Here is a 23,508-nt window from a genome sequence, read left to right as displayed (position 1 = left end):
TTAAAATAGACTCAAAGTTAAGATTAACAGCCATCGTTATGAACCTCCTCTGAGCCAATAAGGCGTGAGCACAGCCAGGATAAGTCATTGCCACAGCAAAGCCCAGCAGCCAATCAGGAGTCTGTACAAGCTGGTCCCCTAACACCTCACCATTTTCTGGTTAGATCAGCCCAGTGACGTCTGTTCCTCACAACACAAGCTCACAAATGCACAGTCACTGCTCTTCTTGGATGCAGCACTCCCATGCAGTCACACCCCTGCTGCGTTTAGACAGGCAGCCCAATTCTGATATTTTTTTCACTAATTGGTCTTTTGACCAATCACATCAGATCTTTTCACATCAGATTTTCAGATGTGAACTGATTGGTCAAAAGAGCAATTAGTGAGAAAAAAATCAGAATTGAGCTGCCTGTCTAAACGTAGCATTAAACACGCACACTGTAAAAAGGACAACTTCACCACATCAAAGGGATGATGGACGGAGCCATGTACCGTCAAATCTTGGGTGAGTACCTCCTTCCCTCAGCCAGGGCATTAACAATGGATCGTGGATGGGTATTCCAGCATGACAAAGACCCAAAACACACGGCCAAGGCAACAAAGGAGTGGCTCAAGAAGAAGCACATTAAGGTCCTGGAGTGGCCTAGCCAGTCTCCAGACCTTAATCCCATAGAAAATTTGCGGAGGGAGCTGAAGGTTCGAGTTGCCAAACGTCAGCCTCGAAACCTTAATGACTTGGAGAAGATCTGCAAAGAGGAGTGGGACAAAATCCCTCCTGAGATGTGTGCAAACCTGGTGGCCAACTACAAGAAACGTCTGTCCTCTGTGATTGCCAATAAGGGTTTTGCCACCAAGTACTAAGTCATGTTTTGCAGAGGGGTCAAATATGTATAACATTTTTGACATGTGTTTTTCTGGATTTTTTTGTTGTTATTCTGTCTCTCACCGTTCAAATAAACCTACCATTAAAATTATAGACTGATCATTTCTTTGTCAGTGGGCAAACGTACAAAATCAGCAGGGGATCAAATATCTTTTCCCCTCACTGTATATGTATATTTTACAGTCCACTCTGTATGCCACCATCAGTATTTCATTCACACCGTCTGTCTCATGTACGTACATGCATCTATGCACGAGTGGGAACGTGTGTGCACGTGTGCGTGTGTAGTGCATGTTTTTGCATGTGAGGCAGATTATGTGGGATGCACACAAGCAGACATAAACACAGCTCCACAGCAGTCTTGCTCTCAAGGACGTGACTCATTTATTATCCAGAGAGGTAAACCGTCAAACACGATGACAGAAAAACAACTCTTTCTCTCTCTTTAATTCTCTCTCCCCTTCCTGTCCTCTCTCCCGTCCCTCACTCCCCCTCATTCTCCCTCTATCTCTCTCTCTTCTCCCCCCTCTCTCTTGATGTTGCTCCCCCCTCCCCCACCCCCCCCCCCCCCCCCCACAAACACCATCTCCTCAGACAGAGCCGCAGGATCTCAGGCGGAGTGTCTTCAGCCAGCACAAGGTCAGTGGACAGACAAGCTGAGACATGACAAAGCTGTGTTGTTATGGAGGCCACGCACAGGGGTCAAGTAGAAAATTCACTAAAGGGTAGGACACCAATTATGACGCCACACCTGCTGGGATCTACCGAACCCTCAGGGCGTACGTTACTGTAACATTCCTCATTGAAAATAGAAAGACTTAGCGATAAAATATGCAGAAAGATAACCAAATTGAATTCCAGAGCCAAGTGTTTATGTGCGCCACCCCCATACAAATGAGCCATTATCATACTGTTTATGGATTTTATGGATATTGTGTTCTTGATTGACATTTCATGCAAATTACTGATCCAGACAACTCGGAACACAGCAGAGAAGGTGAATGGTAAAATTGAAAACATGGAATACCATACTATCCTATTCATGGCTCTGACTTTGAGGTACCTTATACCAATAAACTACACGTATGTTCTACGTATAAATATGTATAATATGCACTGTTATCACTATATGTGCTATGGAAGGATCCATTCCCTTGGAGTTGAAGATAGCCATCTCTAACCCAAAATACAGTATGCACCAATGACAGGTTTGGAAATATGGAAGCGATAGTGCCATAACACATATGAATATATGTTTACCACCAAATGGACAGACAGAATAGAGTAACCCATATTCCTCCATATGGTTTTTAACAGTTGTATTGAAGTGGCAGAAAGCCTTCTGTTCCACATGGGAACCAATAGGATTACATAAGTAAGTAAATTGAGATGGAGGAGGGGCCTTACTGAGGAAGTAATTGTGTCTTATGCATTACACCATCAGATGTGCTACTGGATTCATTTCTTAGGAGACCTCTTACCATAAAACATACGCATCAGTGGTAGGTAAACAAGTGCTTGCTACATGTGTCTAGGTTTCCCACAAGATGGACAGGAGGAGAGAATAACAGGAGAAAGTTCCTTCCTCCATATTATTTTTTTTGTTTGTGACCAACTTTTAATTTAGTTAAGTATGTATATATTTTTTTTTGGGGGGGGGGGGGTACAGGTACAAACACCATCAAGGAAATGCATTCAAAGATAACCCAAACCACCCCTCCTCCACATCTACCCGCCCGCATCCTCCCTCCCCACCCGGAAACCATGTCCCCCCCCCCCCCACCTCCCGAATCCATATTGTTTTTTTTGTAGCAGTATTATTGTAGTTGTGGAAGTGCTTCCTACTTACTGAGGAAGTAGTTGTGTCCCAGGGGGAGGGAGTGGTCAGGGACCACCAGTCCATCTGAGACCTGCTGGAACCACATGATGGTCCCCTCCACCAAGGAGGAATGCTGGAAGCCATCCTTGTCAACACGCCACAGGACGGGAGCGCCACTCACATTCACCACAATCCTGAAGAGAGAGGGAGAGAAAGAGAGGGGAGAGGGGAGGGGGGGATAGAGAGTGTAAGAGAGAAAGAGAGGGGAGAGGGGAGGGGGGATAGAGAGTGTAAGAGAGAAAGAGAGGGGAGAGGGGGGGGATAGAGAGTGTAAGAGAGAAAGAGAGGGGAGAGGGGAAAGGGGAGAGGGGATAGAGAGTGTAAGAGAGAAAGAGAGGGGAGAGGGGAGGGGGAATAGAGAGTGTAAGAGAGAAAGAAAGGAGAGAGGGGAGGGGGGATAGAGAGTGTAAGAGAGAAAGAGAGGGGAGAGGGGAGGGGGGGATAGAGAGTGTAAGAGAGAAAGAGAGGGGAGAGGGGGGGGATAGAGAGTGTAAGAGAGAAAGAGAGGGGAGAGGGGAGGGGGGATTGAGAGTGTAAGAGAGAAAGAGAGGGGAGAGGGAGAGGGGAGGGGGGATAGAGAGTGTAAGAGAGAAAGAGAGGGGAGAGGGGAGGGGGGGATAGAGAGTGTAAGAGAGAAAGAGAGGGGAGAGGGGAGGGGGGATAGAGAGTGTAAGAGAGAAAGAGAGGGGAGAGGGGGGGGATAGAGAGTGTAAGAGAGAAAGAGAGGGGAGAGGGGAGGGGGGGATAAAGAGAGTGTAAGAGAGAAAGAGAGGGGAGAGGGGATAGAGAGTGTAAGAGAGAAAGAGAGGGGAGAGGGGAGGGGGAATAGAGAGTGTAAGAGAGAAAGAGAGGGGAGAGGGGAGGGGGGATAGAGAGTGTAAGAGAGAAAGAGAGGGGAGAGGAGAGGGGAGGGGGGGATAGAGAGTGTAAGAGAGAAAGAGAGGGGAGAGGGGGATAGAGAGTGTAAGAGAGAAAGAGAGGGGAGAGGGGAGGGGGGATAGAGAGTGTAAGAGAGAAAGAGAGGGGAGAGGGGAGGGAGGGGTAGAGAGTGTAAGAGAGAAAGAGAGGGGAGAGGGGAGGGGGGATAGAGAGTGTAAGAGAGAAAGATAGGGAAGAGGGGAGTGGAGGGGGGATAGAGAGTGTAAGAGAGAAAGAGAGGGGAGAGGGGGGGGGGATAGAGAGTGTAAGAGAGAAAGAGAGGGGAGAGGGGAGGGGGGGATAGAGAGTGTAAGAGAGAGAGGGGAGAGGGGAGGGGGGGATAGAGAGTGTAAGAGAGAAAGAGAGTCTGAGCCAAACACTTTTGTTACCAGCCTGTTACAGTGCTTTCAGAAAGTATTCATACCACTTGATTTATTCCACATCTTGTTGTTACAGCCAGAATATTTAAAAATAATACAATTACAAAAATTCACACTCATCTACACACCCCATCATGACAAAGAGAAAACATGTTGTTGTTTTTTTACATTTGAGCAAATTGATTTAAAAAAAATTATATACAGAAATATCTAACTTAAATAAGTATTCACACACCTTTGTTATGACACTCCAAATTGAACTTAGGTGCATCCAATTTCTTTGTTCATCCTTGACATGGAGTCCACCTGTGGCCAATTCAATTGTTTGGACATGATTTAGAATGAAACATACACGCCCATAGAAGGGTCCACAGTTGACAATGCATGTCAGATCAGAAACTATAACATGAAGTCCAATGAACTGTCCGTAGATCTCCGAGATAGAATTGTGATGAGGCATATATCTGGGAAACAATTTCAAGAGTGTTGAAAGTTTCCAAGAGCACCGTGGTCTCCATCATTGGGAAATTGAAAAAATGTGAAACTACCCAGACTCTGCCTCGAGCTGGCTGTCCATCCAAACTGAGCAACCGTGCAAGAAGGACCCAATGACCACTCTAACAGATCTACAGAGTTCCTTGGCTGTGATGGGAGAACCTGCTAGAAGGACCACAGACTCTACAGCACTTCAACAATCTGGGCTTTATGGGAGAGTGGCCAGACAGAAGCCACATAATACACCTGGAGTTTGCAAAAACACATGTGAACAACTCTGTGATCATAAGGCAAATTATTCTGTGGTCTGATGTGACAAAAATTGAACTCTTTGGCCTGAATGCAAAGCGGTATGTCTGGAGAAAACCAGGCACAGCTCAGCACCCATCTAACACCATTCCTACCGTGAAACATGGTGGTGGCGGCATCATGCTATGGGGTTGCTTTTCAGTGGCAGAGGCTGGGAGACTGGTAAGGATAGAGAGAACAATTAATGGAGCCAAATACAAGCAGATCCTTGATGAAAACCTGCTTCAGAGTACAAACAACCTTGGACTGGGGGCGAAGATTTGACCCCAAGCATACAGCCAAAGCAATGCTGGAATGGCTTTAGATCAAGAATGTGAAAGTCCTTGAGTCAAAGCCTAGAAATCTGTGAAAAATGCTGTCCACCGCTACTCCCCATCTAACTTAACAGAGCTTGAGAAAATCTGCAAGGAAGAATGGGAGAAAATCCACAAATCCAGATGTGCAAAGCTGATACAAACATACCCAAAAATTACTCAAAGCTGTTATCGCCGGCAAAGTATTAACTCAGGGGTGTGAAGTAGCGACTCAGGGGTGTGAAGTAGCGACTCAGGGGTGTGAAGTAGCGACTCAGGGGTGTGAAGTAGCGACTCAGGGGTGTGAAGTAGCGACTCAGGGGTGTGAAGTAGCGACTCAGGGGTGTGAAGTAGCGACTCAGGGGTGTGAAGTAGCGACTCAGGGGTGTGAAGTAGCGACTCAGGGGTGTGAATACTTATGTAAAGTAGATATTTCTGTATTTCAATTTCAATAAATCTGCTTTCACTTTGTCATTATGGAATACTGTGTGTAGATGCGTGAGAACACAACAAAATGGGAAATAAGTCAAGGGGTATGAATACCTTCTGAAGGGACTGTTTACGTTTTTATAAAACACACAAAACCCTGTGCTAGTAGGATGGGATGGTGGACATGAGTAATGCCTGTTCCTGTCTGTCTCAGTGGGGGGTACTATACTGCTCACTGTGGTGTCTGTACAGCCCCGAAGGCCAGGGAGTAGAGTTATGACTGATGTGGTCAAGGGCCATTACTCATCTGACTTTGGGCCAATTACTTGAAGAGAGAGTCTCTCTGCACAGACAGAGAGTGTCAGCAAAGCAGATGCACTCTAACTCAACACAAGACCAGCTACACTCCCAGACTCCTCCCACTGGCTGAGTCACTCACAGATAAAGAAAACACACACACATAAGTAAATAAGAAAGCATTGACCTTTCGAAAGCCTTCGATACTGCTGACAATTTTTTTGTTGTTGCATAAATTACAAGCTTATGGGCTTCGAAATAGAGACCTCGAACTGGTTTAGGAGCTACTTGGTTTATAGGAAACAGTTTGTTTCGTGGCACAGTATCGGAGTTCAAGAACATGCCCTGTGGAGTTCCTCAAGCTTTGATCCTTGGTCCATAGTGTTTTAAATGTATGTTAATGTCAATTTTGATTGATTGTACACTATATTGTTTGCTGATGACACCAACATCTTTCTGTCTGATAAAGATGGTCAGAAATTGATCGTTAAAATGAATTCGTAATAAAACAAATTTAGACGACTGGTTTAAAGCAAATAAGGTGTCTTAAAATTAGGGCTGTCAAAGTTATGCGCAACCTGTTTATCGTTTACACCGTAAATCATGTCTCCATTTCTTCACCGCATGGAAACGTTCAAGAACACGTGTTTTAGTAACAGACCCTTTAAAGCACAGAACACAACATGGAACACAGCTACAGTCAATGCTTGTGCATTAAAATGGCTGAAGACTGTGTGCCTCTAGCCAGAATCATGTAAAAGTTATGCCCGACATTACCAGAGTTATATTTTTTCTTTCTGCCGCAGATTCGTGTGCATGTCGTCGGCCATTTTAAAATAGCGCGTGTGTGTGCTGTGCGCAAGTGTAAACTTCAAGAACACTGATAAGAGGGAATAGGCCTACTTAAACATTGATAAGAGGGAGTAAGCCTACTTAAACATTGATAACAGGGAGTAGGCCTACTTAAACATTGGTAAGAGGGAGTAGGTCTACTTAAACATTGATAAGAGGGAGTAGGCCTACTTAAACATTGATAAGAGGGAATAGGCCTACTTAAACATTGATAAGAGGGAGTAGGTCTACTTAAACATTGATAAGAGGGAGTAAGCCTACTTAAACATTGATAAGAGGGAGTAGGTCTACTTAAACATTGATAAGAGGGAGTAAGTGTCATGTACTGTCATGTTGTGTCTTGTCTCTGTCCTTTCCCTTCACCCTGTCTCTCTCTGCTGGTCGTTGTTAGGTTACCTTTTCTCCCCCTCTTTTCCCCCAGCTGTGCCTTGTCTCCTCCTAACCACCTCGTCACCCCTTTTCCCACCTGTTCCCTTTTTCCCTCTGATTAGGTCCCTATATCTCTCTCTGTTTCTGCTCCTGTCCTTGTCGGATTCTTGTTTGTTGTGTTTCATGCCTGAGCCAGACTATCGTCATGTTTGCTGTAACCTTGTCCTGTCCTGTCGGAATCTGCCGGTCTATCTGAGCCTACCTATGTTTGGTTATTAAAGAAGCTCTGTTTAAGTTAGTTCGCTTTTGGGTCCTCATTCACTCACCGTAACAGAAGAATCCGACCAAGAATGGACCCAGCGACTTCGGATCCTCTCCACTCAGCCGTCGAGATCCAGGGAGCGATGCTAGGCAGACACGAGCAGGAATTGTCTGCTGCTCGACATGCCGTTGAGACCCTGGCCACCCAAGTCTCCAACCTCACAGAACAGGTTCACCATCTCCGCCTCGATCCACCGGCCACTTCCAGGGCTCTCGAATCTCCGGAGCCCAGAATCAATAACCCGCCGTGTTACTCTGGGGAGCCCACTGAATGCCGCTCGTTCCTCACCCAGTGTGATATTGTGTTTTCTCTCCAGCCCAACACTTACTCCAGGAGCACTGCTCGTGTCGCCTACGTCATATCTCTCCTTATTGGACGGGCTCGTGAGTGGGGCACGGCAATCTGGGAGGCAAGGGCTGAGTGTACTAACCAGTATCAGGACTTTAAGGAGGAGATGATACGGGTTTTTGATCGATCTGTTTTTGGGGAGGAGGCTTCCAGGGCCCTGTCTTCCCTATGTCAAGGTAATCGATCCATAACAGACTACTCTATTGAGTTTCGCACTCTTGCTGCCTCCAGTGGCTGGAACGAGCCGGCTTTGCTCGCTTGTTTTCTGGAGGGTCTCCGCGCAGAGGTAAAGGATGAGATTCTCTCCCGGGAGGTTCCTTCCAGCGTGGATTCCTTGATTGAACTCGCTATTCGCATTGAGCGACGGGTTGATCTTCGTCACCGAGCTCGTGGAAAGGAGCTCGCGTTCTCCGTTGCCCCCCTCTCCGCATCACTACCATCTTCCTCTGCCGGCTCGGGTGCTGAGCCCATGCAGCTGGGAGGTATCCGCATCTCGACTAAGGAGAGGGAACGGAGAATCACCAACCGCCTCTGTCTCTATTGCGGTTCCGCTGGTCATTTTGTCATTTCATGTCCAGTAAAAGGCCAGAGCTCATCAGTAAGCGGAGGGCTACTGGTGAGCGCTACTACTCCTGTCTCTCCTTCAAGATCCTGCACTACCTTGTCGGTCCATCTACGCTGGACCGGTTCGTCAGCTTCCTGCAGTGCCTTAATAGACTCTGGGGCGGAGGGCTGTTTTATGGACGAGACCTGGGCTCGGGAACATGACATTCCTCTCAGACAGTTAAAGGAGCCCACGGCCTTGTTCGCCCTGGATGGTAGTCCTCTCCCCAGGATTCAGCGTGAGACGCTACCTTTAACCCTCACTGTTTCTGGTAATCATAGTGAAACCATTTATTTTTTAATTTTTCGTTCACCTTTTACACCTGTTGTTTTGGGCCATCCCTGGCTAGTTTGTCATAATCCTTCCATTAATTGGTCTAGTAATTCTATCCTCTCCTGGAACGTCTCTTGTCATGTGAAATGTTTAATGTCTGCTATCCCTCCTGTTTCCTCTGTCTCTTCTTCACAGGAGGAGCCTGGTGATTTGACAGGGGTGCCGGAGGAATATCACGATCTGCGCACGGTGTTCAGTCGGTCCAGGGCCACCTCTCTTCCTCCACACCGGTCGTATGATTGTAGTATTGATCTCCTTCCGGGAACCACCCCCCCCGGGGTAGACTATACTCTCTGTCGGCTCCCGAACGTAAGGCTCTCGAAGATTATTTGTCTGTAGCTCTTGACGCGGGTACCATAGTCCCCTCCTCCTCTCCCGCCGGAGCGGGGTTTTTTTTTTGTCAAGAAGAAGGACGGGTCTCTGCGCCCCTGCATAGATTATCGAGGGCTGAATGACATAACAGTGAAGAATCGTTATCCGCTTCCTCTTATGTCTTCAGCCTTCGAGATCCTGCAGGGAGCCAGGTTTTTCACTAAGTTGGACCTTCGTAACGCTTACCATCTCGTGCGCATCAGGGAGGGGGACGAGTGGAAGACGGCGTTTAACACTCCGTTAGGGCACTTTGAATACCGGGTTCTTCCTTTCGGCCTCGCTAACGCTCCAGCTGTCTTTCAGGCATTAGTCAATGATGTCCTGAGAGACATGCTGAACATCTTTGTTTTCGTTTACCTTGACGATATCCTGATTTTTTCACCGTCACTCCAGATTCATGTTCAGCACGTTCGACGTGTCCTCCAGCGCCTTTTAGAGAATTGTCTTTTTGTGAAGGCTGAGAAGTGCACTTTTCATGCCTCCTCCGTCACATTTCTCGGTTCTGTTATTTCCGCTGAAGGCATTAAGATGGATCCCGCTAAGGTCCAAGCTGTCATTGATTGGCCCGTCCCTAAGTCACGCGTCGAGCTGCAGCGCTTTCTCGGCTTCGCGAACTTCTATCGTCGTTTCATCCGTAATTTCGGTCAGGTGGCAGCTCCTCTCACAGCCCTTACTTCTGTCAAGACGTGCTTTAAGTGGTCCGTTTCCGCCCAGGGAGCTTTTGATCTCCTCAAGAATCGTTTTACATCCGCTCCTATCCTTGTTACACCTGACGTCTCTAGACAGTTCGTTGTCGAGGTTGACGCGTCAGAGGTGGGCGTGGGAGCCATTCTTTCTCAGCGCTCCCTCTCTGACGACAAGGTCCACCCATGCGCGTATTTTTCTCATCGCCTGTCGCCGTCGGAACGTAACTATGATGTGGGTAACCGCGAACTGCTCGCCATCCGGTTAGCCCTAGGCGAATGGCGACAGTGGTTGGAGGGGGCGACCGTTCCTTTTGTCGTTTGGACTGACCATAGGAACCTTGAGTACATCCGTTCTGCCAAACGACTTAATGCGCGTCAGGCGCGTTGGGCGCTGTTTTTCGCTCGTTTCGAGTTCGTGATTTCTTATCGTCCGGGCTCTAAGAACACCAAGCCTGATGCTTTGTCTCGTCTCTTCAGTTCTTCAGTAGCCTCCACTGACCCCGAGGGGATTCTCCCTGAGGGGCGTGTTGTCGGGTTGACTGTCTGGGGAATTGAGAGGCAGGTAAAGCAAGCGCTCACTCACACTCCGTCGCCGCGCGCTTGTCCTAGGAACCTTCTTTTCGTTCCCGTTCCTACTCGTCTGGCCGTTCTTCAGTGGGCTCACTCTGCCAAGTTAGCCGGCCACCCTGGCGTTCGGGGTACGCTTGCTTCCATTCGCCAGCGTTTTTGGTGGCCCACCCGGGAGCATGACACGCGTCGTTTCGTGGCTGCTTGTTCGGTCTGCGCGCAGACTAAGTCCGGTAACTCTCCTCCTGCCGGCCGTCTCAGGCCGCTTCCTATTCCCTCTCGACCGTGGTCTCACATCGCCTTAGATTTTGTCACCGGACTGCCTTCGTCAGCGGGGAAGACTGTTATTCTTACGGTTGTCGATAGGTTCTCTAAGGCGGCTCATTTCATTCCCCTTGCTAAGCTTCCTTCTGCTAAAGAGACGGCACAAATCATCATCGAGAATGTTTTCAGAATTCATGGCCTTCCGTCAGACGTCGTTTCGGACAGAGGTCCGCAATTCACGTCTCAATTTTGGAGGGAGTTTTGCCGTTTGATTGGGGCTTCCGTCAGTCTCTCTTCCGGCTTTCACCCCCAGTCTAACGGTCAAGCAGAACGGGCCAATCAGACTATTGGTCGCATCTTACGCAGTCTTTCTTTTCGCAACCCTGCGTCTTGGTCAGAACAGCTCCCCTGGGCAGAATACGCCCACAACTCGCTTCCTTCGTCTGCGACCGGGCTATCTCCTTTTCAGAGTAGCCTCGGGTACCAGCCTCCGCTGTTCTCATCTCAGTTCGCCGAGTCCAGCGTCCCCTCCGCTCAGGCTTTTGTCCAACGTTGCGAGCGCACCTGGAAGAGGGTCAGGTCTGCACTTTGCCGTTATAGGACGCAGACTGTGAGGGCTGCTAATAAGCGTAGAACTAAGAGTCCTAGATATTGTCGCGGTCAGAGAGTTTGGCTCTCCACTCAGAACCTTCCCCTTAAGACGGCTTCTCGCAAGTTGACCCCGCGGTTCATTGGTCCGTTCCGTATTTCTCGGGTCATTAATCCTGTCGCAGTTCGACTTCTTCTTCCGCGATACCTTCGTCGCGTCCACCCGGTCTTCCATGTCTCCTGCATCAAGCCCGTCCTTCGCGCCCCCGCTCGTCTTCCCCCCCCCCCCCCCCCATCCTTGTCGAGGGCGCACCCATCTACAGGGTCCGTAGAATTTTGGACATGCGTCCTCGGGGCCGTGGTCACCAGTACCTCGTAGATTGGGAGGGGTACGGTCCTGAGGAGAGGAGTTGGGTTCCCTCTCGGGACGTGCTGGACCGTGCGCTGATCGAGGATTTCCTCCGTTGCCGCCAGGTTTCCTCCTCGAGTGCGCCAGGAGGCGCTCGGTGAGTGGGGGGGTACTGTCATGTACTGTCATGTTGTGTCTTGTCTCTGTCTTTTCCCTTCACCCTGTCTCCCTCTGCTGGTCGTTGTTAGGTTACCTTTTCTCCCCCTCTTTTCCCCCAGCTGTGCCTTGTCTCCTCCTAACCACCTCGTCACCCCTTTTCCCACCTGTTCCCTTTTTCCCTCTGATTAGGTCCCTATATCTCTCTTTGTTTCTGCTCCTGTCCTTGTCGGATTCTTGTTTGTTGTGTTTCATGCCTGAGCCAGACTATCGTCATGTTTGCTGTAACCTTGTCCTGTCCTGTCGGAATCTGCCGGTCTATCTGAGCCTACCTATGTTTGGTTATTAAAGAAGCTCTGTTTAAGTTAGTTCGCTTTTGGGTCCTCATTCACTCACCGTAACAGTAAGCCTACTTAAACATTGATAAGAGGGAGTAGGTCTACTTAAACATTGATAAGAGGGAGCAGGCCTACTTAAACATTGATAAGAGGGAGTAGGCCTACTTAAACATTGATAAGAGGGAGTAGGCCTACTTAAACATTGATAAGAGGGAGTAGGCCTACTTAAACATTGATAACAGGGAGTAAGCCTACTTAAACATTGATAAGAGGGAGTAGGTCTACTTAAACATTGATAACAGGGAGTAGGCCTACTTAAACATTGATAAGAGGGAGTAGGCCTACTTAAACATTGATAAGAGGGAGTAGGCCTACTTAAACATTGATAAGAGGGAGTAGGCCTACTTAAACATTGGGAGCATTAATAGCTGTATGTTACAGTGACTTTTGTGTTGTTTATGGTGAAAATGCTATTGAAACATTCTGATGTAGATCATTTTGTGTTTCCGTCCCTTACAATCAAAGCATAATATGCCTGTAACTCTGCACTGCTTTTTAAATGGAGAAATATTTATTTAGGGCCACACATGAGCAAATCGCGATGAACTAATGCCATTAACTCGATTCATTAGTTAAATCATTTGACAGCCCAATTTTATAAAGCTTTTACATGCTCGTGATTCTACATTTTCTATTAGGAAATCGATTATCCCGCGTTCAATCCACTAAATTATTGGGGGTCCTCATTGATGAAAAAACAAACTTAAAAAATCACATTTCAGTTGTTTAAAAAAAAATTGATGGGGCTGCAGCTGAGAGGGTCACCATTTCCAGTTCCTCGGTGCGCACATCACAGAGGACCTGAAATGGACCAATCACACCGACACCGGGCTGGAGAAGGTGCAACAGTGCCTCTTCAACCTCAGGTGGCTGAAGAAATTTCGCATGGGCCCTCAGATCCTCAAGAAGTTCTACAGCTGCACCATCGAGAGAATCTTAACCGGCTGTATCACCGCCTGGTATTGCAGCTGCACCGCCTTCAACCGCAAGGCTCTATAGAGGGTGGTGCGGACGGCTCAATACATCACTGGGGGGGGCGAGCTCTCTGCCCTCCAGGACATTTACACCAGGCGGTATCAGAGTAAGGCCTGGAAGATCACCAAGGACTCCTAGTTATCCGAGCCATGGACTGTTCACTCTGTTACAATCTGGCAAGCAGTATCGAAGCATCGGTTCTCGAACCAACAGGCTGCGAGACAGCTTCTACCACCAGGCCATCAGCCTGCTGAACAGCTAACCCTAGCTGACTCCCTGCAAAGACCTGACAACTTGTTATTTTTTATTATACTTCTTTATTATTGATAGTGATTATTGTGCTGCATTGTTGAAGGAGCTATAGCACGCAAGCATTTCACTGTACCTTATATACATGCTGTAAGCTGTGTATGCACGACTACAATTTGAAGTAAGTAAAGAAGCAATCTCATCTCATTCTCTCTCTCTCTCTCTCTCTCTGTAGCCATCTTCCATTTAGCCTCGTTCTCATTAGCATTCCTAAATTGATGTCACTTTCAGTTTGTGTCTGTGTGTGTGTGTGTCTGCATATGAGCTTGCACAAGCGCAGGCGCCATCAGTAATTAGACAGCACCACCAACACAACACAAACACTATATTTGCATTTAACCAAGAGCGGACACTGTTGTGCTGATAAAGACCTCGTGTGTCTCCAGTCACCCGTCATTCATAAAGACACACTATAAATGGACACCTACCACTTTGCATGACAAATAAAGGACATTTAGGATGCTTGCTTAAATCAGAATACATTGCAGTCAGGCACTATACTTGGGCAACACAATGGAGGTAATTTTCTACCATCGGGTTGGTGACTAAATAATGAAAGACTGCAAGTTCCATGTAAATGACACAGGACGATAATCACAAGACAATGATCTCAAGGGAAGACAGATGTAGTGCAGTCTCCAGTGTGGTTTTATGTAGAACTACAGTTCACTTGGGAGAGAGGCAGAGGTTAGGATAAACAGGAGAGAGAGGGAGAGTTTAGGATAAACAGGGGAGGGAGGGAGAGGTTAGGATAAACAGGGGAGAGAGGGAGGGAGAGGTTAGGATAAACAGGGGAGAGAGGGAGAGGTTAGGATAAACAGGGGAGAGAGGGAGGGAGAGGTTAGGATAAACAGGGGAGAGGGAGAGGTTAGGATAAACAGGAGAGAGAGGGAGAGGTTAGGATAAACAGGGTAGGGAGGGAGGGAGGGAGAGGTTAGGATTAACAGGGGAGAGAGGGAGAAGTTAGGATAAACAGGGGAGAGAGAAAGAGGTTAGGATAAACAGGGGAGAGAGGGAGAGTTTAGGATAAACAGGGGAGAGAGGGAGAGGTTAGGATAAACAGGGGAGAGAGGGATAGGTTAGGATAAACAGGGGAGGGAGGGAGGGAGAGGTTAGGATAAACAGGAGAGAGAGGGAGAGGTTAGGATAAACAGGGGAGGGAGGGAGGGAGAGGTTAGGATAAACAGGGGAGAGAGGGAGAGGTTAGGATAAACAGGGGAGAGAGGAAGAGGTTAGGATAAACAGGGGAGGGAGGGAGGGAGGGAGGGAGGGAGGGAGGGAGGGAGGGAGGGAGGGGTTAGGATACACAGGGGAGGGAGGGAGGGAGGGAGAGGTTAGGATAAACAGGGGAGGGAGGGAGAGGTTAGGATAAACAGGGGAGGGAGGGAGGGAGGGAGGGAGGGAGGGAGGGAGGGAGGGAGGGAGGGAGGGAGGGAAGGAGGGGTTAGGATAAACAGGGGAGGGAGGGAGGGAGGGAGGGAGGGAGGGAGGGAGGGAGGGAGGGAGGGAGAGGTTAGGATAAACAGGGGAGGGAGAGAGAGGTTAGGATAAACAGGAGAGAGAGGGAGAGGTTAGGATAAACAGGGGAGGGAGGGAGGGAGAGGTTAGGATAAACAGGGGAGAGAGGAAGAGGTTAGGATAAACAGGGGAGAGATGAAGAGGTTAGGATAAACAGGGGAGAGATGAAGAGGTTAGGATAAACAGGGGAGAGATGAAGAGGGTGGGAGGAAGAGAGGGAAAGGGAGATTTGGAGCACACAGGGGAGAGAGGGAGAGCACTATGTAAGCACACACACACACACACACAAACATATATATACACACAGATACATGCACTCACACACAGGAATGTACCAGTACTCTTACTTGATGGCAGTCTCCTCAGGCACCTCTAGAGAGAGAGTCAGAGTTCCAGAGGTCAGCTCACACAGCTCAGGACTCACACAATGCAGTCCCTCTGTCACCTGCAACAGGAACACACACACATACATACACATGCATGGACACACAGAGACACAGAGACACACATACACACTCACAAAACACACACACACATGCACACACATGCACGGACACACAGAGACCCACATACACACTCACAGAAACACGCACACATGCACGGACACACAGAGACACACATACACAATCACAGAAACACACACACACACACATACAAACATACACATGAAAATACACACACGAGGCAGCAAGAGGGTAAATGTCATTCTTTTATAGGACAAATAAAGAAGTTATGTGAACTCTGAACCTAGCTAGCTGATCAGCTGGTCTGTTGTGACTAATAGAGTACGTGTAGCATTAATCTCTGACCTGTTCTTTCTCCCACTGCACCACCAAGAGTCTCTGTCCAGCCTTAGGCTGCCACGGCTGCAGCGTGGGAGGGGCCTGCGTTGTAGTGGACACCATGGTTGGCTGGGAGGGTTGAGGGGCGGTTGTGGGCATGGCGGGTGTGGCAGGGTCCCAATTGGAGACAGGCAGCAGGTCCAAGGTGGCTTGCTCACACTTCTCCCCCTTGTACCCCTCGCTGCACTCGCAGGTGTAAGCCTCGCCCTCACCACTGCGGCTACAGTTGCCATGGAAACAGGGGCTGCTGGCACAGGGGTCTGTGAAAAACTGACAACACAAAGAGGAGAGGGAAAATGACTGAACATTTCAGACTCAATATTCGTTGTACATTAAACCTCTGTATATTATGGATGCATCACAAATGACAACTTTTCCTCCATAGTGCCCTCCTTTTGACCAGAGCTCTTTACTGTCCACTAACTACACCCTTTACAACCACTACTTCTGGTTTAAAAAAAGTAGCACACTACATGGGGAATAGGGTGTCATTCGAGACACAGCCTGTATCCTCACTATTCTGTAACGGCCATCACCATTGGCTCAGAGGATTCTCCCTTTGTCCATTATTAACACCTGGATGTTTATTACAACTTTTCCTGCTTAGGCTGCAAAACCAACAGTAGCAGAAAGTGCAATGTTATATGGCAGTTCTATTTTTATATAATGTAAGGGGGCTCAGTCTAAACTTTGGATAGTTCACAAGGGGCAGAACTTTCAGCCTAAACTCTCAAATCTCACTTTTTTCTATTTGTATTCATTATGGGTCCCCATTAGCTGCTGCCAAGGTAGCAGCCAGTCTTCCATTCTAAAACATTACAAGTCATTCACAGATTTCACAACACACTGTGTGCCCTCAGGCCCCTACTCCACCACTACCACATATCTACAGTACTGAATCCATGTGTATGTGTGTGTATAGTGCATATGGGGCGGCAGGGTAGCCTAGTGGTTAGAGCGTTGGGCTAGTAACCGGGAAGGTTGCAAGTTCAAATCCCTGAGCTGTCGTTCTGCCCCTGAACAAGGTACAAATCTGTCGTTCTGCCCCTGAACAAGGTACAAATCTGTCGTTCTGCCCCTGAACAAGGTACAAATCTGTCGTTTCCTAAGTCCTTTATTGTGGCACCTGACCACACGACTGAACAGTAGTCAAGGTGTGACAAAACTAGGGCCTGTAGGACCTGCCTTGTTGACAGCGTTGTTAAGAAGGCAGAGCATCGCTTTATTATGGACAGACTTCTCCCCGTCTTAGCTACTAATGTATCAACATGTTTTGACCATGACAGTTTACAATCCAGGGTTACTCCAAGCAGTTTAGTCACCTCAACTTGCTCAATTTCCACAGTATTTATTACAAGATTTAGTTGAGGTTTAGGGTTTAGTGAGTGTTTTGTCCCAAATACAATGCTTTTAGTTTTAGAAATATTTAGGGCTAACTTATTCCTTGCCACCCACTCTAAAACTAACTGCAATTAGTAATTTCAGTCGCTGTAGTAGCTGACGTGTATATTGTTGGGTCATCCTGTCTTTGCTTTTCACCATCTCTACTTGCTAAAGCCTGTTGCCAATATGTCCACTTCTCACATTCTAGCTTTGTTGTTGTATGTAAAGGCGACAACAAAAGACACATTAATGCAGTTACAAACAAATACTCAATCACCGGAGGCTCCAGGTTCCTCACGCACACACATGACTTGACTGGACCAGGACAGTCTCTCTTTCATGCTGCTTTATTTATTCCATTAATAATTCACCATATTTGGAGAGAGAATAAAAAAGGTCTGAAGAGATAAAAAAAAAGCTCTGACAAAAGCATTTGAAGGTGAGAGAAGCTGAAGCTAAGCCATGTTGACTCCAGTCCAGGACACGTTGGTCATATTCATTAGCAGGGGTGGTGGAGTAACAGATTACACCCAAAAAATAAAAACGATACCTGTAATCTGTTACGTTACCAGCAAACATTATTGTAATCAGATTAAGTTACTTTTGAAAAGATAGATGACTTTTACATTCAGAAAGATGTTTGCGAGAGAGAAAAAAAATCCTTGACACTTCTGTTTTCTCAATGACATTCGAATCAGAATTGAAGGAAGGCGCACGTTTTAAGTTTGTTCCACCTGAGCGAGTCTGACCACAAATCAGAGACCACTATGACGAAACACCAAACGTCTTTGATGGATCGCGGGAAAAGGCTGCTGTAGGCTACAGTCCAAGCAATGTCTTCCAAAAGTACCTGATCCAACTTGAATAAACGCTTGGAGGTAAGGATGACAGCAGTGGTGTAGTCTACGGCGATACGGATATCACAGTTTTCTTCAATTGCTAGCAAGCATCATTCAATACTGAAGCCACTTCTTCAAAACTCTTCACACAGTCTGCATTACCAACATGCATCTTGGCCAAACAGTTCATCTCACCTCCAAAACTCACTCAAACCACCAAAACACTTCATGTCTCAAAATAAGCTTGTTCGACCAGAACACTGTTAACAATTCTCACTCAGAAAGCATACATTGTCACTCATACCACACTGATCTAAAAAAAAACACTAACAGGGAGCATTACATAAACGAGGAACTTCTCCTTGAAGTTTGAATGATTTCACATAAATCAGTATTTCATTATAGAATAAGAATAACACCTTTTGACTTTGACTGTACTAAAGTATATGCCACAAGAATGAATCAGAAATGTGCTTCAATAGCCTTTCTTTTTTCTATATCTTCCCATGTAGTAATTTAGTTGTGAAAAATAGAAAGTAGAAACCAAACGAATTCCAGAAACTCCAGGGCTGCAATAATAATTACATAAAAACATGTATAATCATCATTACTGTACAGTACTGTGAGGGTTCTAGTTCTCATCAACATGTAGAGTATAATCATCATTACTGTACAGTATTGTGAGGGTTCTAGTTCTCATCAACATGTAGAGTATAATCATCATTACTGTACAGTATTGTGAGGGTTCTAGTTCTCATCAACATGTAGAGTATAATCATCATTACTGTACAGTACTGTGAGGGTTCTAGTTCTCATCAACATGTATAGTATAATCATCATTACTGTACAGTACTGTGAGGGTTCTAGTTCTCATCAACATGTATAGTATAATCACTCATACTGTACAGTACTGTGAGGGTTCTAGTTCTCATCAACATGTAGAGTATAATCATCATTACTGTACAGTACTGTGAGGGTTCTAGTTCTCATCAACATGTAGAGTATAATCATCATTACTGTACAGTACTGTGAGGGTTCTAGTTCTCATCAACATGTAGAGTATAATCAACCTTAGGGTACAGTACTGTGAGGGTTCTAGTTCTCATCAACATGTAGAGTATAATCAACCTTAGGGTACAGTACTGTGAGGGTTCTAGTTCTCATCAACATGTAGAGTATAATCAACCTTAGGGTACAGTACTGTGAGGGTTCTAGTTCTCATCAACATGTATAGTATAATCACTCATACTGTACAGTACTGTGAGGGTTCTAGTTCTCATCAACATGTATAGTATAATCATCATTACTGTACAGTACTGTGAGGGTTCTAGTTCTCATCAACATGTATAGTATAATCATCATTACTGTACAGTACTGTGAGGGTTCTAGTTCTCATCAACATGTATAGTATAATCACTCATACTGTACAGTACTGTGAGGGTTCTAGTTCTCATCAACATGTATAATATAATCATCATTACTGTACAGTACTGTGAGGGTTCTAGTTCTCATCAACATGTATAGTATAATCATCATTACTGTACAGTACTGTGAGGGTTCTAGTTCTCATCAACATGTATAGTATAATCATCATTACTGTACAGTACTGTGAGGGTTCTAGTTCTCATCAACATGTCTAGTATAATCATCATTACTGTACAGTACTGTGAGGGTTCTAGTTCTCATCAACATGTATAGTATAATCATCATTACTGTACAGTACTGTGAGGGTTCTAGTTCTCATCAACATGTATAGTATAATCATCATTACTGTACAGTACTGTGAGGGTTCTAGTTCTCATCAACATGTCTAGTATAATCATCATTACTGTACAGTACTGTGAGGGTTCTAGTTCTCATCAACATGTATAGTATAATCATCATTACTGTACAGTACTGTGAGGGTTCTAGTTCTCATCAACATGTATAGTATAATCACTCATACTGTACAGTACTGTGAGGGTTCTAGTTCTCATCAACATGTATAGTATAATCATCATTACTGTACAGTACTGTGAGGGTTCTAGTTCTCATCAACATGTATAGTATAATCATCATTACTGTACAGTACTGTGAGGGTTCTAGTTCTCATCAACATGTATAGTATAATCATCATTACTGTACAGTACTGTGAGGGTTCTAGTTCTCATCAACATGTCTAGTATAATCATCATTACTGTACAGTACTGTGAGGGTTCTAGTTCTCATCAACATGTATAGTATAATCATCATTACTGTACAGTACTGTGAGGGTTCTAGTTCTCATCAACATGTATAGTATAATCATCATTACTGTACAGTACTGTGAGGGTTCTAGTTCTCATCAACATGTGTAGTATAATCACTCATACTGTACAGTACTGTGAGGGTTCTAGTTCTCATCAACATGTAGAGTATAATCACCATTAGTGTACAGTACTGTGAGGGTTCTAGTTCTCATCAACATGTATAGTATAATCATCATTACTGTACAGTACTGTGAGGGTTCTAGTTCTCATCAACATGTCTAGTATAATCACTCATACTGTACAGTACTGTGAGGGTTCTAGTTCTCATCAACATGTATAGTATAATCATCATTACTGTACAGTATTGTGAGGGTTCTAGTTCTCATCAACATGTAGAGTATAATCACCATTAGTGTACAGTACTGTGAGGGTTCTAGTTCTCATCAACATGTAGAGTATAATCACCATTAGTGTACAGTACTGTGAGGGTTCTAGTTCTCATCAACATGTAGAGTATAATCACCATTAGTGTACACTACTGTGAGGGTTCTAGTTGTCATCAACATGTCTAGTATAATCATCATTACTGTACAGTACTGTGAGGGTTCTAGTTCTCATCAACATGTATAGTATAATCATCATTACTGTACAGTACTGTGAGGGTTCTAGTTCTCTCTTTCCTGCATTTCATTCACTGGACAGTGCTGCACACATTGTGATGTTAGCTCCTCTCTGACCTGGGACATCCACAGTTGCTCTCTGTCTGTATTTCTTTCCCTGCGGCGTGTTTTTGCCAGGTTGAATCCAGCTTCATCCTCAAAGATGAATGTACGTGCAGTTTGCCTGGCTTCCATCTCCATTACTCTCTAAAATACGGTAAATCCACAGTTTTACAGTACTTTACATTATGCATAGCTGTGTATGTACCCTGTTTGGTTATTGAACAGACATATTGATAGCAGAGTTCTTTCACACGTTCACCGTTTCTCTCAAAGGGTGCAGTGTACAACTGCTTCATCCTTGTTTCATGTTTCTTTAGGACTCTGGCAACTGTCGTTGTGCTGACCGTATTCACATTCCCAAAAGTGATTATGTCTGCCAGCACTCTGTCCCGAATTTCCCGCAGTTTTATTGCATTGTTGCCAATTACCATGTCAACAATGGCAATTTCCTGCGCATCTGATAATATTCTGCCTCTCCCTCCAGTGGGAGGCAACCTTTGGATCCTACTGAAATACACAAAACAGTCAATATATTTCAAAATGTCAGTACATGTAAAAATGTGAACATACTGTATTATGTAGTTAAATTATCATTGAAGGATGCGCATCTCACCTGTTGTTTTGCCGGAAAATTCGTACTATTGATGCAATTGTTGAACGCTGCAGATTTGGTTGCACCCTTAAACCGGCCTCTCTCAAAGAGAGACCATGGTTTACAACAGGGTCAATAATTGTGGCCCTTATCTCATCAGAGACCACCGCTCTTGGTCTTCCTCTCCTTTATCCTCCATACGTTCTCCCTCTCCATGCCACTCTTCTTTCCCCACCAACCTGTCTTCCTTGGTTCATGTTTCCAAACTAAATCATGCCGAAGTCGTCCTCTTTTGTCTGTTTGGTAACGAGACTAAAAACAGGACACTTGGGTAGGCTTCAGACTGAAATTGGAATCTATGTTTCAATCTGGTTACTCCAGAAATGCACGACATTTGCCATCATTCTGTTTTGAATGTGTTTTTAACCGTTTTGGAAACAGTGTGTTGCGTTTGAAAACGTGCTACAAATATATAGTTTTGCAGGTGGTGGAGTATGGATGAGAAAAGAGTTCATGGAATTCAGAAAATGTGGTCATTGAATACATTTTGTGTGAAAGCAATGAAAAATGATTCACAGTTTGGTCCACAGACACTTCTGTTTCGCTGACTGTGTGAAGAGTTTTGACAATGTGACTTCAGTTTTGACCAATGCATGTTAGCAATTGAAAAAAACTGGAATATTGATCAAAGCATGCCATTCCATGAGCACAGCATTTATTTTTCAACTCGAATCAATGAGCCCAATCAGTCCTCCATTAAGAACAAAATCATAGGGCTGGCTAATAGGTCCTTAATTTAATCTTCAGGTTAAACAATTTGGCTAATCTAGACGTCCATATTTCCAAGTCCTATTCTTGAAGATCAAGGGGTATAACATTCATTGGAATGACTGAAATTCTGATAGACTTTGGTTTTTAATGTAAAGATATAATTTAAATTGTATTATTATATGTAGTAGAAACTGATGGGTTAGAAGAAGCCTACATAACCAACCCATAAAGTAAAATGTAACTTCCACACATGGCCAGCTATGTAAACTTTGACATTGATTTATCCTGCATTAGATATCATTCAATTGGTAACCTACATTTTTGTCTTCCTCTAATGCCTCTTAATAATCCTCTTAAGGATCCGCCCCTTTTTCACATTTAGCCCAAAATGACATACCCAAATCTAACTGCCTGTAGCTCAGGCCCTGAAGCAAGGATATGCATTTTCTTGGTGCCATTTGAAAGGAAACCCTTTGACGTTTGTGTAAATGTGAAAGGAATGTAGGAGAATATAACACAATAGATCTGGTAAAAGATAATACAATGAAATTAACAAGCGTTCTTTTGTATTTTTGTTTGTACCATCATCTTCAACATTTATGAGAAAGGCCATTATGTACTATTCCAGCCCAAGTGCATGTTAGATTTTGGCAACTAGATGGCAGCAGTGTATGTGCAAAATTTCAAACTGATCCAATGAACCATTGCATTTCTGTTCAAAATGTTGTATCAAGACTGCCCAAATGTGCCTAATTTGTTTATTAATAACTTTTCATGTTCAAAATTGTGCACTCTCCTCAAACAATAGCATGGTATTGTTTCATTGTAATAGCTACTGTAAATTGGACAATGCAGTTAGATTAACAATAATTTAAGCTTTCTGCCAATATCACATGTGTCTATGTACATTTTATGTTACTTACAACCTCATGCTAATCGCTTTAGCCTACGTTAGCTCAAACAATCCCGTGGACGGGACACCGATCCCGAAGAATTTTAAGGGAAAAGTAATCTAAAAATAGTGTTATCAGATTATGTTACTGAGTTTGGGTTGTCCAAAAGTTACGTTACTGATTACAATTTTGGACAGGTAACTAGCAACTGTAACAGATTACATTTACAAAGTAACCTACCCAACCCTGTTCATTAGGCATCTAATGGAAAACAGACTGAAACAAGGAGAGACTACCTGAATTTGTCCAAAAATAAACACTTTTTGTTTCCGTGGCAAAAAGTTT

General features: G+C 45.1%; 1 protein-coding gene across 1 annotated transcript in view; it reads right to left on the bottom strand.

Annotated features, from left to right (window-relative positions):
* LOC110503319 (delta and Notch-like epidermal growth factor-related receptor) overlaps positions 1 to 23,508 on the bottom strand; it is an 80,343-nt gene that overhangs the window by 22,066 nt on the left and 34,769 nt on the right. Inside the window, exons 2-4 of the mRNA XM_036961640.1 lie at positions 15,703 to 16,005; positions 15,241 to 15,338; positions 2,733 to 2,896 (exon numbers count right to left, since the gene is read on the bottom strand). Of these exons, the coding sequence (XP_036817535.1) occupies positions 2,733 to 2,896; positions 15,241 to 15,338; positions 15,703 to 16,005 (565 nt within the window). The remainder of the gene's footprint in view (positions 1 to 2,732; positions 2,897 to 15,240; positions 15,339 to 15,702; positions 16,006 to 23,508) is intronic.

This window comes from Oncorhynchus mykiss, chromosome 24, assembly GCF_013265735.2.
Source record: "Oncorhynchus mykiss isolate Arlee chromosome 24, USDA_OmykA_1.1, whole genome shotgun sequence".
Classification (NCBI taxonomy): domain Eukaryota; kingdom Metazoa; phylum Chordata; class Actinopteri; order Salmoniformes; family Salmonidae; genus Oncorhynchus; species Oncorhynchus mykiss.
Note: the sequence above shows the minus strand (reverse complement) of the source record. Positions and strands in the feature narration are given on the sequence as shown.